The sequence below is a fragment of the Catharus ustulatus genome, chromosome 2 (assembly GCF_009819885.2).
Source record: "Catharus ustulatus isolate bCatUst1 chromosome 2, bCatUst1.pri.v2, whole genome shotgun sequence".
Classification (NCBI taxonomy): Eukaryota; Metazoa; Chordata; class Aves; order Passeriformes; family Turdidae; genus Catharus; species Catharus ustulatus.
In genome coordinates this window covers 20,761,409-20,778,815 of record NC_046222.1, presented here as the reverse complement: position 1 = coordinate 20,778,815, position 17,407 = coordinate 20,761,409, and the positions used below count along the sequence as shown (strand labels likewise).

The 17,407-nt window shown below is 40.2% G+C and overlaps 2 protein-coding genes across 5 annotated transcripts in view; one reads left to right on the top strand and one right to left on the bottom strand.

The window, feature by feature from the left end:
• The window catches only part of CMSS1 (cms1 ribosomal small subunit homolog), a 232,513-nt gene that overhangs the window by 62,033 nt on the left and 153,073 nt on the right, over positions 1–17,407 (bottom strand). The window contains exon 1 of one of the 3 annotated variants that reach the window (XM_033051871.1): positions 10,695–10,747. The exons of the other annotated variants lie outside the window; for them this stretch is intronic. Coding sequence (XP_032907762.1) covers positions 10,695–10,746 — 52 coding nt within the window. The 5' untranslated portion in view covers position 10,747. Of the gene's footprint in view, positions 1–10,694; positions 10,748–17,407 lie in introns of those variants that run through there. 3 annotated transcript variants of the gene reach the window in all.
• Positions 1–17,407, top strand: part of FILIP1L (filamin A interacting protein 1 like) — a 189,724-nt gene that overhangs the window by 21,065 nt on the left and 151,252 nt on the right. The window lies entirely within an intron of this gene.

Below are 17,407 nucleotides of genomic sequence, written 5' to 3'. Positions count from 1 at the left end.
CTTTCTACTGCGACGACCTCAAAGACCTCAAGTATCTCTAGGCCTTAAATCACATGCACCTCAGCTGTCTGAGCTGCAGCATTAGGACCCATAGACGAAGGCAGTGTTCTCTATTCATATAGGCTGAGACAAGCTCATGTGGACTGCACTGAAACCAATACAAGTCCTGTATTGGTCTATTGGTGTCCTGCCACCAAACTGGCTTTGAGATCAAGTTAAACCAGAACAACCATATCAGGAGAACATTAAAGAGCAACCATTCCAAGGAAAAGGCTTTTGCTTGAGTTAAACAGATTTACTGTGATCTCCCCATCATATTTCTCACCCCCACACTCCCCATCCCAGTATGCTGCAATTTGTTCCAAACAGTTGAGGACTACTGAATACTCAGTACCCTGAGATCAACATTTTTGTATTTCCTTCCCTTGGAGGCAAATTAACACCTAAGGAAGAAATAATTTTAAAAGTACAACACTCAGTGCTTATATAAAGTCATCAACTCAAAGAGGTGCATGAACATTTTAATGTACTTACCAATCACAATTCTAGAAAACATGCCTCTACTCAGCCTTTCACAATAGGCATCAGTTTTTGGCAAAAAAAAAAAAATTCCACAACCAAAAAATCATATGTTTTAGGACCTTAGAAAGATGAAGAAAAACAGCTTTTGGTCCATTGCATCTAATGCAGCCAAAGTATCACACCCAGCTAATAAAAAAAATCATTCTCTTGATGTAGCCAAGCTGCACTACACTGATATCTGGGTATTATCCTGATGCTGGAAACACCTAATTCATAAAAATCTGGAATTCTATTCAAAAATGCTGATAGGACACATGAATCTGAAGTGACAGATACACCACCAGAGCACAGAAAACTTCTTGGTTTTGAGTCTACACATTAAAAACCATAAACATTTACAGTAGGTTCTGCAAGAGAATAGACACATACTCCACAGGTATCCCAAGGCCAACTCACTTCCCAGGCCCCTGGTTTTATAATTCTACATATAACTGAAATAAACCCAGCTCAAAGCACCATTGTGAAAACTCAGTGTACTCAAGAGTTGCTCCATTTACATGCTCTCATGTCCTAAGAGAAGGGCATAAAACATGATAAAAATATCAGGAATTGGGTTTGAGGAACTGTGATCTCATAGATGAGAACAGAACAATTTCAACTGAAGTCAATGGAATTATACCCACAGACGTGAGATCACAACATGGCACTCAAAAAATAAAATACCTTCAATCATAAAATCCCCAGATGCAATGCCTGTGGCCAACATTTATATAAGCCACATGTGCATTATCCTGAAAGAAGGTTTTAATTATTTTTATAGTGAGATAATGTTCCCTTGATGATCCTCAAGTCTAGTAGCATGTAGCAATTAAATTTCATTCTTGAGAAGACAATAGCAAACATCTGCTACTTTGAATCTATACAAGAATTAGCAATTTTTCCATTTCTTCATAATAACAGTGACTTTTCCACAATACCATAAAAGCTACTGACAAGCTACATACAGAAATTTGAGGAGAAAGCAGGGGAAAGTCTTCTCTGAGGCCAAGTGCAAACTGGAAGTTTTACACTTTGCCAGTTGCAAGAAAAATGGGAAAGAAAACACTTCATTCTGTAATAAAGTATCAGCTAACATACTTAGCAGAAGGAAACCCATTATTCACCAGCCAAATCTGACTTTCATTCAGTGAACTAAAAATATATCTAGAGAGGTTTGTTAATATGGTTGACCTAAAAATTTGGAACTTCCTTCCTTCCAGATGCAAAACAGCTCAAAATTATGCATTTTCAGGTAAGGATCCAAGGGCCCCTCTAGTGTCTATTCCCCACAGAAGTTAATCACCAACTGCTACTGACCACAGTCAGAGCTTGAGACTAAGGAAGCACCGTTACTCCACGTATGGATAGAATATTGAACAATTAATATCTTCTGTGTTTTCTAGGATTCACTTCACAGAGAATATGCTTTTTCCCTACCAAACATAGTTTAGAGTTGCAGTTGTTCGACTTACCAAATTTAAAAGATTAGCCAGTCTATTTGGACAAATTCCTGTGATGAGCTGATTTTACATGGCCAATGATACACTGATTTTACAGTGTCAGTGATCAAGAGTGCCAGCAGGATTCTCCATGCACAGGGACACTAAAGGATAGAACTCAGTCAGCTTTCCTTCTTGGGTGACTCTTAACATTAATCCATCATAATGTGCTTACAACACTCCCAAGTACCCATGTATAATAATATGGCAGATTATTCTGTGTTCTGTAGTTTTTCCTCCAAATAATTTACAGGTTTGGATTTTTTTTTTTTTTACATACAGTAGTTTCACGAATACAAGCAGCACGGATTATAAGCCGCACCCCCGGTGCCTCGACAATGTTGCTGTCTTTGTCAATAGATAAGCCGCACCCCGAATATTAGCCGCACTTTCGTTCGTAGCGAGAATCCGTGCGCAGCTTTCACAAATTGGCCAATTAGTAACAGGATTGCGGCATAGCGGGCTTTACTGGCTCGGGGCGGGGCCAGGCAGGCTCGGCCCGCTCATGGTTGCCGATAGGGGTGGATGGCCCGGCTCGGCGCTACGGCTTGGCTGGGCCGGCCAGGCGGTGTTGCTGCCGCCGCCGCCGCCAGGCTCCCTGCTCCCGTCTGCACTGCCACTGCTGCGTTTGCTTGCCCTGCGGGCGGTGCTGCTGCCGCCGCCGCTGCCAGACTCCCTGGCTCCCCGCTCCCGTCTGCACCGCCGCTGCCATGTTGGCTCGCCCTGGCCGGCACTGCTGGCCGCCGCACCGCCGGGCTCCCCCACGCTGCTAGCCCCAGTTCCCCTGGGCTCCCGTGCACTGCCAGCCCTGCTTCTACGGGGCTTTTCCCCGCCGCCGGGCAGCCCCGCGCCGCCAGGCTTCCTGCTTCTACTATCCTGTCCTATGCAATGTGGCTCCCGGGCTCCCCCGCCCTGCTGGCCCGGGCTCTGCCGCCCTCCCTGCCCTGCCCTGCTGGCTCAGGCTCTGCCGCCCGCCCCCCACACTGCTGGCCCCGCCTCTGCCAGGCTTTCCCACCTCTGCCGGGGCCGGCCGGGCTCCAGCTTGGCTTGGGGCTGCCGCGGGCTCTCACTTCCGTGTTGGCAGCTTTTAGAATTTTGTTAATGTATTAGCCGCCCCGGAATATTGGCCGCACTTCCGGGTTTCCACCAAAATTTTGGTCAAATTGGTGCGGCTTGTATTCGTGAAATTACTGTAATTTCAGGATAGATAGTGAGCGGTTCAATAGCTCCCCTCAGTTTTTGGCTATGTTTGTAGAGTCCAGTAAAAGGAACTGCTCTAAAGTGGGCACACATTTTTAAATTATAAGGAAATTCATGAGATCCTATCCTTGATTGTCTAAAGAATTATTTCAGCTGTTTTGATAGATGTGTCCATATAAAACCATTTGGAAGAAACAGTTTCATCCCAAACCAGAAATGACACTTCTTTCATTGGCATGGTGGTGAGGAATGTGGAGTTACAAATCATGCGTCATTAGGAATAACAGACATCTCAAAGACAAAATCTAAATAAAGGGACTAAACTTTTCTATAGCCACTGGCAAAGAAAGTAAGTACAATTATGTAGGAACAAAACAACAGTACAGCTATTATTCAAGTGCATAAGCACTGAGCAACTCAGTTTCGTTATGCAATGTTTAATTTAGAGGAGTAAAATAGTTGCTCCATCTGAAAACTTTAATCCAAACCAAATTAAAATCTCAGGGAAATGTAGCAAGCAGTTTAAAATGCATTCTAAATAAAAACACAGAAAAATGGATGTCTGTCTTAAAAGAGATAAGGATGTATAGTTCAATGGTTTTCTTTAACTGCTTAATTTTGAGGCCAACACTTATTTGAATATTTATTTCATTCATACTTACAGATGAGGAAAAATATATTCACACAATCTATAACAATCTTGTGTATAACAAACCTTTACTTGTAACACGGATGCTTCACTCTACTTTTAACTTGCCTTTAAACTCCATCTCTTTAAGATCCCTTTGCAGTAAAAAAAGATGACGAAGTTTGCAGACTGACTTGATGTTACAAGTAAAGAGGAGCATTTCACAGCTGGCTCACAGTAATACCCTCTGATCACTCCTTGGCAACAGCTGTAGAGATCCAGCACCTCTGTCAGCCATGAAGAAACAAGAAGTGGGGGGGAAAAGCCTACAGGTTAATGTAGTGGGTTTTTTCTATCTTTCATTCAGAGGTGACAAAGAGACACAGTTCATTATGTCTAAGATAAATTGCCTTCCTAAGGAAGTAGCACTTACCTAAATAAATTTGCAGGCTGGAAACATCTTGCATCATCATGTCAGGATTTTTAGGTCATGCAATAGCATCCAGAGCCAGGTAGGCAAATGCCTCATTTCTGTTTCAAAACCTCAAATTATGTTTTTTTTCACAAACTTTTTTCTACTGAAACATCTTAGTTGGTTCATCCAGTTAAAAGGCTCCAGGATGAAACTGTGATATTGTGAAGGAAGTAAATTGCCATCCATTTTGTTAAGAAGGATGATGAAGACATAGGAGGAACATCCACAAAAGCAGTAAAGGAAGGTCTACCATATGTAATTGTACTGCTCCGCACTGCTGGGTAAGCTAGTATAAAACTGATTCTTGTTTTCTTCCTGGTCTCTCATCCTGCATCTGGCAACTTCTCCCATCCTTTGTGAATGATCCTGATCATTCACAACTCTCTCACACCTCAACCTTATTAGCTCAGCTAGCCTGCTGGGTATCTTAACTGTGCCTTTGACTTCTATAGGAATTTTTCTGTTCGTGCAAAGAAATCCTGACTGAAGTTTTTAAAGAGTGCCAATGCATATGCTTATGGCTAAATACAATACATGTGAAAAATGAAGCAATAGAGCAGTTAGATCCATTACATGTTCTTGCAGTGACTAATAATTTCTTTTGTGTTTCAGAAGATTTTTAAGAGTCAACTGAAGCATGGGAATATATTTAATGTGATTTTCCAAAGCACTGTATTTCTGAAGCTCTGCCAGTCATGTAGTAGATTGAACACAGCATTACGAAGTATTCTCACATGTAACCACAGGGACTCCATGACACAGGTCATTTAAAGCCTTGTGAGATTCATTTACAATTCTAGGTAATGCACACTTCTGAAAGTATTTCATGACAACTGCCTGAAGCTGTGTTTCAAAAGCCAGAGTGCAAATTTCACAGCCCCTAGTTCCAACAATTCACATCCTATAAAATATTCAGAATTTTTATCTTTTGCAAAATAGCTGGAATCCCATGCTCTTGGCAAGAAAATTTTTATATTTTTTTCCCCTAAACAATAAAAATAACAAGAGCTGTTAGCAGGTTGGAAAAGGGTCAACAAAACTAGTGTCACAGGCTTTTTATTTCCTTTCTTTCAAACTCCACGGGGAGTCTAATGATCAAAACTTAGCAAAGTGCGTAAGTATGTTGTGTAACAGGATTGTTAGATCTCTTGGCTTCAAATTAAAATGACTATAAACCAAAACTCCTATTATGGATATTTCTTGATGTTTGGTGGTCTGTTATGCATTCCCAATACGGATAGTAATTTTCATCCTCTTGCCATTAAGATTTCTGATTAAAAACCATTGCTGCAATACTTCCATGAAATTACTGTAATTTGGGAATTTTTCTTTGAGAAAGAATGTAACAATAATTAATGTGTCTATCAATTCCTTTCTCCTAGTTAATGCCAAAAGTGTAAGGCATGAATTATAACCACTTGCTTGCTTTGGCTATCACACTGACAAAACCTCATAAAATAATTTAGGTTGGAAATGGCCTTTGTGTTGGACCCACTTGGAACATTTCCACAATGGCAGAAGCTTCATCTACTTCTGCCCACAGAGACCTGTCTGATTGGACAGCTCAGACTCACAACGAACATCTGAAATAAAGCTGGGTCTTCCTAGAAACATCTGAAGTAACACTCCACTGCTGATCCACAAGAAAAGGGAAAGTAGACAAATCTGAAGCATATTTTGTACTTATGCTTAAGCAATTCCTGGTTGAAGCTTAAAAAGCTGGTTTTGATCAATGAAGTTCTCTGTTTCTTTGTGTTACATTAAGGAATGACTCGCCTTTCTTTGTCTGATGAGATGGCCTGAGACTTGCCCCCAGCAGAGCCAATCTTTCCAAAGCTTTCCTTATTAAATACTTCATCTATTTGGAGGGATTTTCTGTACAGTAACCCACCACTGTGGATTACAACCAGTGACCAGCAAATGGTTTTGAGCTTCACCAGTGTGATTAAGAAAGGAATCCAGCCTGAGTGCCATAAACATCATAAGCCAAATCTTAGTCACATGGAATTTGATGGCAAACTTCCTACTGATTTTGTGGAATTCAGAACTTACTTTCTAGTCACAGAAACTTATCTATTAAAAAACACAGAAGGAATCTGAATCTGGTTTCCTTAATATACATGTTAAGGCACAGATTTTGCTACATTTTCACAAGCATCTAATGTTGAAACTTTTCTTCCAAAACTAAAATTTCACATCCTTTGGTATTTCTTACATAGTATTCTACCTTCTCACCTTCATGGTATTTTACAAGCATATCTTAGCATCATAAAACAACACACCACATAAAAACACACACCACATCAGATATAGCAGACTTCTCTCAAAGAAAATGAATTCACAAATTCTGCAGTCAGTTGAGTAGATTTTCCCTCTAAATACCTAAGTCAGTCTTTCCCCCAGTAAATGTAAAGTAGCATTTTAGACCTTCACATATAACTTAAGTGAACATTATTTCTTAACTCCTCAGAGAAGATACTGATACTTAACAAGCTTTTTTTTAAAAAAAAGACCCAAATCCCCCAAAATCAAAATGACCAAAACCAAGAAACTCAATCAGGAAATTAAATAAATTCCTAAACTTCTGCACATGGCTGGAATTGCCTCAACAGGCCTTACATGCATCTGCAAAATACAAATGAAAGTTAGTTAGATAATTCTGTAACCGTAGCTGCAGATTTTCTTGCATATTTTGAATAGTAATTTGCTTCCAAAAGATGCTAATATTTAATTTAGCTGTTTCATTTAGATGTTTCTTTCTACAGCTTTTTCAGAAGAAAACAGAATTCCTTGATTTTGGTTATTTGCCCTGAAAACTGGGATAATTTATTTCAAAGTCAGTCAAGCTGTGTCTGTTTTGTGGAGAGACAACTAACATCAATTATACACTACAAAGAAATCAACTGACTGCTACTAGGTTTATAATTTTTCATATTGTAACACACTGAAGGCAAAACACTTCAGGTAGAATATTAAAAACCAAAGTCAACTTGGCCCAATCAGATATACTGCATGGTTTAATTTTGGTACTAGTCAGTGGTAACTGAAGTGCAGAAGTGTTTCAAGTAAATTTTTAATTAAACAGGCAAAAGATGACCAGAAAAGACTAAAACATAAATCAAGTTAACCATGTATTATTTTACGATAAAGCACACACATGCCACATTATCCTTTGAAACAACCCAAGTGGCCAGATTTCTGAAAGAAGTAGTGCAGGTTTTAAGGAGCAGCGGGCATTATCATTAGATGAGACCTTACTCTGCACTTACACCTTCCAGAACCACTTGATGTACCAGAAGGTGTTGGGAACCACTGTGGTCTTGCTAATCTAAAACCCCACACAATCATCAGAGTTAAATGAGAGCTGACTAACATAACAAGGAGTTAACCGTTTAAGTAAGATGTTGTAGGGCTCCTCCTCAAGGGATTTCTTAATTGCTATAAAAACAATGCTCTAAATCCAGCTTCCATTGCTAGAATAAAAACAAATGCTGCTTCCGTCACTGAATTTAATGCGTTTTGTATCAATGTAAAAACAGGCTTCAAAATAACACTTTTCCAGAGGTCATGGCTCACAGACTCCAGGCAATCCATCATCAAAACCTTTCAAAAGCAGGAGCCAAATTTAACTTCAGCACGTGATAGGATAGTATTAAACAGACAGACTGGCAGTAAAGGATTCTTACATAGGAGCTTACACAAAGCCCTCAAAAACGTGTGTTATCATGAAACATACTTAGGCATCTCATGTGATCTCAGCAAGCAAGCATGAGTGAGTTCACCTCATATGGCACTAAAAATCAATGCTGCAAATGTACTGCTTTCTTCTCATAAAGTAATGATGAAAGCCATTCTTCTTCCCTAATACCTCCCCCATTGAGCCCTTCAGGATTTTGTCTTCTGCTAAAGACATAAAACTTCAGCTTTGGCCATTTATTTGCACTAAAACATAGAAACTGGTCCATTTTCTGCAGCTGCTAGATTGTTCAAACCTCAATTTAAGATTGTATCTGCCTCATCAGATTTCCCCTTTGGTGATACCTGAGTAATTAGTTATATTTTCTCCACACAAGCCTGTTTTTTCCACCTTTTTCCTAATTGAACTGCCACAAGTTTTTCAAATGGAGGAAAAGTCAAGCTAGAAACTTGTTTTGGGGCAAGGGAACTGCTTTAATTTTAACTTTAAAAAACGCATGGCTCATCCAAATGAGCAAGATTTTAAAATTCAAAGGAAAGTAACTGTGATAAATAGATCATTTTACAAGAACAGCAGTGAATAAACCTAGCCACTAGGCAAATTCTAACAAGCCAAATTGACCAATGATAAAGGAAAGAGGTGATGGTATCCAGCTCCAAATAAGCACCCCTTTTTAAAAGTTGTTTTAAAAACAGTGTTTGGAATTTATTGTCAGATTTTATTTGCATCTTTTACACTGAATTTTACGATGGCATCCATCAAGAGATGAAAGTTGTGATGTAGTGTTACTAATCCTCTTATCCAAGTATTTTGGACACTGATTACAACATTATGAGGAATACTCAGAACTCTAAGGCATAGGGCCATTAAAAGGTTACTAAAGGTCATCCTTTCATAGAGGAATGAAAAGGCTTCAAGGAAGCACAGCTGGATGTTTACTGCTCTTCAATGCTCAAAAAAAGTCACTTTGGCCATGCAATTTCCTTCACTGCTTATCCATACCACTAACTCAAGCTCCTGCTACTCACCTGGTACCATACAAAGTCTAAAAACACACATGGTTACCAGTCTCTAAAAAAATTCAGTTTGCATGTTCCTCATCTACCTGATTTTAAGTAGCTTCATTAGGAGAATAAGTGGAATAGACCTGATCTGACAATGCTGTCAGAAGAACAGCCTGCACAGCCCCATGCTCCCAGGTGCAACCAGCAGCAAGGCTGAAGATGTGTCCTCAGGAAGGAACACACAGCCCCTCCCTGCATCACTGGGAAGGGGTCTGCCAGTCAGAGTATGTCTGTTTTACATGCATACACGTGTCCTTATCATGCACATGTGTGTATATTTACACAGAATCTGCCCAGTAGCCACTTCTGGATCCCAGCACTCCCAGCTGCTGGCACAGACCATCACACACATATCCAGATACCTCCAAAAAGAGCTCTGGCATTGACTCATCTTGATGGGTTTCATATCTGGACTCTGGGACAGAGGTTTTCCTAAGACAGTCCTGGACTTGTTGTCCCGTCCTTTGCATCTGTAGTTTTCTGCCTGTCATTGTGCCCCTGTGCTCCTCTGGGCCTGGAGAGGTGGGACTTTGGTGGGCTGATGGCCCCAGTGATGGCCTGGGAGGAGTCCAGGGCAGGGTACCAGTTGGGATCCTCTGTCTGTCTTTGTCTGCACTCACAAAGTGTAGCAGATTGTCCCATACTAGAGTGACCAGGCAACTAAAATGCCCTGCCCTACCTCTAGATTTCTTTTCCTTTTCAGTTAATTTATTTTTCTGTAATTGGTGAACATCTGCTCTTCCAACTGAGCATTTGGTATAATTCAAAGGAAGAATGAAAGGCATCTGCATTGGAAGCACAAAACAGAGGCACTTCATTTCAGACAAAACAATCCTCACAGAGAGCATCAAAATAAATTCCAAACAAATGCAAAGGTGAATTTTCCAAGTGCCAGTCACTTTAGCAGATGCATCGAGCATTTGTCTGTGATTTTTAAAAAACTTTTAGTTTATTATCAAGCAAAGAACTCCATAAACCTCATTCAACATTCCCACTAACTGTGGGTACCTTCAGGCTGGCCCCACCCAGAGCTCCCAAGCTGGCTTTGCCACACAGGATGCTTTCAGCTAATCGCCTTGGGAGAGGATGAGTGGTGGCCAGCAGAGCAGGCAGAGCTGGACTGGCTGACCACGGTCCTGCCAAAAGGTATTTTTACTTTCTGACCAAGCACTGCAGGCAGCAGCCTGCTGCACTTGTGGGGAGTTGCTAAGCATTTCAACCAATTCTTTCCAAGCATGGGGAAAATTACTGCTGCTTATGTAATCTGTCTTTTGCCAAATGGGAATCTGGGAGCTCAGCTGAGCTGACGTTAGCATTTAAGTTAAGGAGCCAAAGCATTTTGCACTCTGATGCTCTTTTGGTTTCCACCATTGACTAGAGATTCTGCTAAAAAGTTACATCAGAGTCCTAAATGCTACCTATAGCATTAGGATCAAGCAAGGTGTTTTGTTTGAGGTACAGTTTTGCAGGCAAGTTTTGGGAATATAGGGCCATCAAGCCGTACATAGCAAAAGCAGCAGCAGCAGCATGGAACTGTGTGAGCCCAAGTGATAGTGGGTACTCTACTGACCTGTGGCTCCTGGAAAGACACAGCCCCAAGCGTCTTCAGACAACCTTCCCATCTTGTTTCTTAAATTGGAAACTCATTTAACCTCTTAATTGCCAGCACATAATTGCATTGATTTACAATCACAGTCTGTACCTTGAAGTACAAAGTTGAGTTATTAATTTTTATACCACTTAATATAAATACGTATCATGGAAAGATACAAATGCCAAGAAAAGAAAACAGAGACAATTAACAAAGATCTCTCTCAACAAAAACAACATACTGATCAATTGAAAACCCATTTCATAATCTGTCAGGTAATGGCAGCAATGAGTATTAATTTCAAAATAATAAGAATAGGATAACCAACTGAAGGAAGTCCATTGTGGAAGTCTTTTACCGTAGTAATAAACCCCAAATCCTGGAAAACTTTAAATGTTCTTATTGGGTACCAAAGCTGGCTTATAAACTGCATATGAATTAAGAACAAAACAATGACAATAATCTTCAGATTACATCTGTGATGAGAAATGGCTCATCCAAAAAGAGGATGCCAACCCACCTGACACTCCTGTAACTTGAGTTTGGGCCAATTCTTACTCTCAGTCAAGTTTCTACTAGCTTGAATGACAGTTGATCATATTGCTGCTCAGAAAACCAATGTCTCAAGTTTAGAAACTTAACTCTTGTATATGCATACAGGAAAAACAGTCTCTTATGTTCAGGGAACCTTAAAAGAAAACAAGCCATGAGGGCACACTGATGCAAACAGGCGTGACAGAAATCACGAGCTCCCTCTTCTGTAAATACCTTTGGTTGGCAAAGCATTTCTTTGCCCTTATATCTACTAAGTGATGCCTTCAGCAAGATTAAGCGAACAGCTGAAAGCTGTTTTTAACTGTTTTTAATTCAGAAGCCCCTAAACTGTCCAACAAGAAGCAAATTTAACTAAACAGACATGTAGGTGTTTTATGTATCCTTCTTCCCCAATTAAATTTTAGATACCTTGTGAAAAGGATATAGAAGCGGTGCCACCCCCAAACCAGCCTCTGCTGTAACTGAAAGGGTTGAATTTTTGTTATTCTCAAACCCAACTTTTTGCAAACAGCAGAAAATGTTTTTACATTTTTTTTACATGGACTGCTAATAAACTGGATGAACAGGTCTACCACTCTCTCATGACTTAGTATCAAGTCAGTTTATTCTGGTAGCGATGGGCTTCTTCCTTTTCATTATTTCTGCCAAAGCTGATTCGTATTTTCAGCTATTAAAATAAAAACAACAACAACAACAACAAAACCCAAAACCCCACAACCAAACAAATAAACCAAAAAGGCAAGGCTAAAGAGATGCAAAGACAAAACAGGTTTGCTTTACTTGATATGGCTAACCATAACAGCAACATAAAAATTCTGGCTTTCTTCAATACTTTACTCCACCTGAATGCCACGTGTAGGGGTAAGAGAGCCTTGTGACATTTGCAGACACCTCACTGCAGTTTCCTGTGTGATAAACAGACTCATGTCAGTCAGTAAAGCTGAGTCTCAGTGAACCAACGACAGGTGTCATCAAAGTAACAGGAACCCATAGCAGGGAAAAACTGCGGCTCAACGCCAGTGTCGGTGTGTCTTGGGCTTGACTCATTTCTAGTTATGTCAACACACTTCAAATTGTCAAATTTACTTTGACAACCCTATGGACTCCCCTCTAATTTTTTCTGTAATAGCAATAAGTAAAAGCTGGAGTACCGTGAGATTTTATTCCAATCAGTCTGATGAAAATTTCACTAAAAAACCAGAAAACATAAGGAAAACAAAAAAGAGATGGTAGATTTTGGCTATGGCTGCTGCTGCTGTTGTTTTGCTGCACTTTAAGTAAAGCTACATTTTTAAACACTGACAGAGCTAAGTAAAATTTAGTAGCTCTAACTTACAGTTAATCTTGGTTAGATTCTCCATCACCTGAAGCCTTTAAATCAATATTGGGCGCCTCCTCAGAAGATAAGCTGTAGCATAGCCAAGTTTATTGAGCTGAATAAAAAATTACTAGATTAGGCTCTCTGGTTTGTGTTTATGTAAGATTGCAACCATGACATAATGTCTCTAACCTTAAGTATCCACTAGGCTATAGAATATCCAAAATTCAAAGGCTGTATGGGGGAGCTATTGACTCTAGTGCACCTAAGGTGGGCACATAAAACATTGTATGACAAACAAGAAAAAAACAGTGTAGTAACTCCAACAGGGACAACTTTGGTCAAGTATGGAAAATTACTGCACACGCTATTATGCTGCAAATGCAGTGCTGAAAATAAAATTCACATCTTATAACAAGACAAACAACTACAGAACATATCTGTCTTAACAGTGCCATGGCAACTGTAAAAGAAAACACACACTGACCTGAAATAGTAGCAACTTCTTCCCGTTAAGAATATTGCTTATAAGGGAACAAGCAAGAGCCGGTTGACCACATATCCATAAAAGCTGGGAATGTTTTCTGTTTCCAGAAAGTGTTTCAATGCCTTTACTATTTTTACCAAAATAAAAAGAAAACAAAACAACCAACCAAAAAAAATCAAGAAAGAGAAAAAAGAAAAGGTGGGTTTGTCACTGATTTTACAGTCCCCAAGCACACGAAGCTAACAAGCTGAACATATGCACACTTCAGGGACTTTTCATAATCCAAACCACCCAGTTTCCACTTGCCTCAGAATGTGCTGATAAAAACAAACTGCCTTAACCAGACCCTGATCCCAGAGGTTAATCTAACCCTTATGCACAAGCACCCCACTCCTTTGTCTCACCAAAGAGACAATAACCTGCTCACACAAGTAGGCTGACAAAGTAAAAAAAGAACAGCTGCATCTGCCCAGCCAGGGATTAACTGGCATTTCAGTCCTGTCTGTCCACCAAACAGCTTTCACATTACTAAGATTCACCACTTTAATGCCATTAACTCCAGTGAATTTTTAAGAAATACTATACACAATTGGATAGACCTGTAAGAAAGGTTGCACTGGGTTGACTGGAGACTCCTTCCTAAAGAAAATTTTGCACAGGATGTTTTACAATTTTATCAGACTTTGTTCATTATCACTGCTGCCAGATTTCAAAAGAGAGAGAGAAGTCCTGAAAATAGCAAACTCCAAAAATCTGGTAAAAAATCAATGTGGAGAAAGGAGATTATAATCAGAGTGTGTAGCGGAAAATCTCCCAAATGTGAACTGTGACACTGCCAGTCTTATTTGGTGGGTACAGCACCAAAACAGCTTCTGAGTGGATGTAGCAGATGATGGCTATTGCCCAGTGTAGTATTCAATAAGGAGAACAGTGTGGAGTTGGATGTATCCAAGCAGAAGAGGACACACATCTAATCATTACCCAATTTTCAAGCCACAAACAGTTTGGATTTGCTTGTTTAACCATAATATATTTTTCTATTAGCAAATGACTATGTATGTATGTTCACAAGTTCTCCACATCTGAGGAAAAACTCAAAGCAGAAAATTCTGCTTAGAATCAAGTACCATTTACCATCTCCTACAATAAATATAACTGTAACTGAAATAATCTTACATACTGCACTGAACATTGAAATATTATCTAGCAAGCAAAAATAAGAGCTAATATATATACTCACATATACCCCTCATGTCTTTTCTGCGACTAACACAAAAGTTTAATTTACAAATACTTCATAAATTTGTGAAAACTAACACGGAAACTGTTCTGTAGCTCAGTGACCTATTGGAATCAACACAAGTGCTGTGCACACAGTCCTTCCCAGTTACACAGGCCTGTGAGCCACCAAATGGGAAGGGAAAATGGCAAAATAACAGGCGTGTTTTTGCATTTAAAAACCAGAAACAGGTTGGACTGCTACTCTCTACCCTGTTCACTGACTTTCTAAGAGCTCCCATTTAAACACCTAGAATAACTTACTTTTTGTGGCTACTTCATCCAGTTCTCCACACTGAAAGTCCTAACAGCTGCTGCTGTTTGAAGCATCCAGAACATTACTTGCATATACTTTGTAAAAATGGTATTTGCTAGTAAAAGGAAAGCTTTTAAAGCTCAGGGGAAATAGCCTTGGGGTTTTCCCCTTCTGAGAGCTTAAAGTTTTATAAGTGAACCTAAAGGACTGCCAGACTTCTAAAGTGACAACACATTACGAAAAAATTTCCTATGTGCTTTGCAAATTTGAAGTCAGCCACATTTCACAACTGACATCAGGGTTTTTAATATCAGCTCTAATGAAATATAATTCTCCAATGACATAACTGTGAAGTACAGCATTTTCATTTCACTAGCTGGCAGAGAGGTTTTGGCCTTATTATTATTATTTCTTATGTAGAGCCAAAAGTGTTCTAGGCCCTGCACAGACATGCCTGAAGACAAAACCTTTTCCTTGTATCTGCTGTAAACACAGAAACCACAGCGTATTCAGCTTTACAGAACAGGTCACGCATTTTCACACAACTGCTATGGCCAAGCCATATGGTAGGACACAGCAAAAAAGACAAAAATGTAAGAAATGGTTTGCCTTCATCTTTTCTACAGTTTCACTTTCACTAAATTGCTTTGGGTAGGATTGGATAGCTTCTGTTTATTGAAAAAAAAAATCCTGCAGTCAATGAAATTCCAGTCATCATCACGAAAGCCTGAGGGAGTGGGGTGCTAGCTAAGGATTAAAAAGATAGTCTTATTTTTAAATCTGGTTCTTCCTGAGGTCACAGTTCCTCTGGTGGATTAGAGAGGTGTTTATTTTAGAATTGATACATGCACAGTTCATAATGGTTTAACCACACACTAATAAAAATTAAAAAGCTCCCATCTGCAAATTACTGAACTAAGGGTTTAACTGAGAATAGCTCTGCCTTCCCTAGACCCTGAAAATGCAGGAAACAGAGATGACAGAAAAAGCTACACTTCTCCCATCAGGGCCTATACCCCTTGATGAGTGAGATGAAATCCAAGCATGGAAGACAGCAGTCAGAAAGAGAGACTTGCCTACTCCAAAGCCCCTAAGTAGTTAGTAAGAGCATCTGACATGGGCACTTAGCTCTGAATTTGTTGTGGGAACAAGCAACAACAATAACAATGTTGTATTCACCCCTTCACCTACACATCCTGCTCAACATACGTCTCTTCAGGTCTCCAATGGTGCTACTTGGGAAAGAAATTGCCTCAGCTTGGCTGTTGCCTGCATGTTGTGCCTTGGGACAGAGCAGCGACCCTGGTATCACTACGTGCTCAGGGATACTGACTCCAATACTGATACTACTCCAGAGAAACCCCCACATACAGATCCAGCTCCATCTTAAGAAGGAATTTGAAAGGGGTATCTCATGGCATAGTTCACAGTAACAATTCTAAGCCTGACCTGCTAAAACATACACAAAAAGGATAAGCTATACTGACAGGTACCAAGGGGACACCTCTGCTGTGGCAATATGCCCTAGTGGTTGTCATGAGTGGAAGGCAACAGGACACCATCTCTTTGCCACAGGGCTGATGCACACTCAGCTTGAAAAAGAGTAAGAACCAGCATTCAGTACATTAAATTGAAAGGTGGACAGAAAAGCCTCCAAAAACATAAAGGGCAGACGTCTGGTGAGAGTTAACAAAAAGGTTCATTTGCGGGGTTCATTTGTTGGTTTCTTGTATAAGTCTTGAGCTAACCCCTTGCTGGATTTATAAGACACAAATGCACTAGATCAGCAGCAATTTCCCCTTTGGACTGAACTCTAATCAGGGTACCTTGGTACCCTTGTCCTCTTTTTGCATCTTTCTGAAATCTCGAAGCACATTTTAATGTCGGTTTGCAGACCCTGAATTGCAGCCTGAACATGGTTTGAACTCTCAGTGTACCACTGACAGCTGCACATACTTCCATTTGAGGTTACAACAGAAGCTGAAAAGAAATCATGTTTGATTTTTCTACTTTGGGGGGCAGGTGAGGAGAAGAGTCCACATGATGAATTATGGTGCAGCTTGCAGTGGTAGTGGCTGTCTCTTTGGGTGCCACAGCTCATTTCTGTAAAGTAGCTATGCAGGATGAAGTAAGTGTTATCCTTCAGTTTCTCTAGACTGCTGACAAACATTACACTGGTCTCCAACACAGATGGAATACAAAGGAGAAAACACAGAGCATGACTTCCCAAAAACAGTCAAAAACTTTGGTCCTCTCTGGAGGATGCTCTGGGAAGAGGCAGAGGATAAACAGGGTCACAACAGCCTTTCCCAGCTCCACGCAAACAGGCGTAAACCAACAGTAACAGAGATGTTACCTCTGAGGGGCTGTGTGAAGCTTCTGGCAGACAACAGCACAGCAGGGAAAAAACTGCAATGTATATCTGCTCTCCACAGCCAGGAGATCACAGTCAGGACTACCACACTTGCTGAAAGCTTTGCCTCAGAAGGGAGAGCATCAAAACCATGGAATTATGGCGGGGTTTGTCCCACTGTAAATGCTGGCATTTATAATGCAGAACAAAGTGTCACCGGATGCCTGTTGCGGACACTCATGGTTTGCTTTTCACAATGTTATTTAATGATGCTTTGTACTAAGATTTCATACAGTAGTAGTTCTTTAACTGAAGTAATTACATTTTCTGCTTGTAGGAAATGGTCTCCTTTGACCATACCAAAGAAGCTATTGTCCTACCAATCATATTGTCATAATCAGCAGCCAACACTTTTTAAAGGCACTGCCATTTCTTAGAGCTCTTA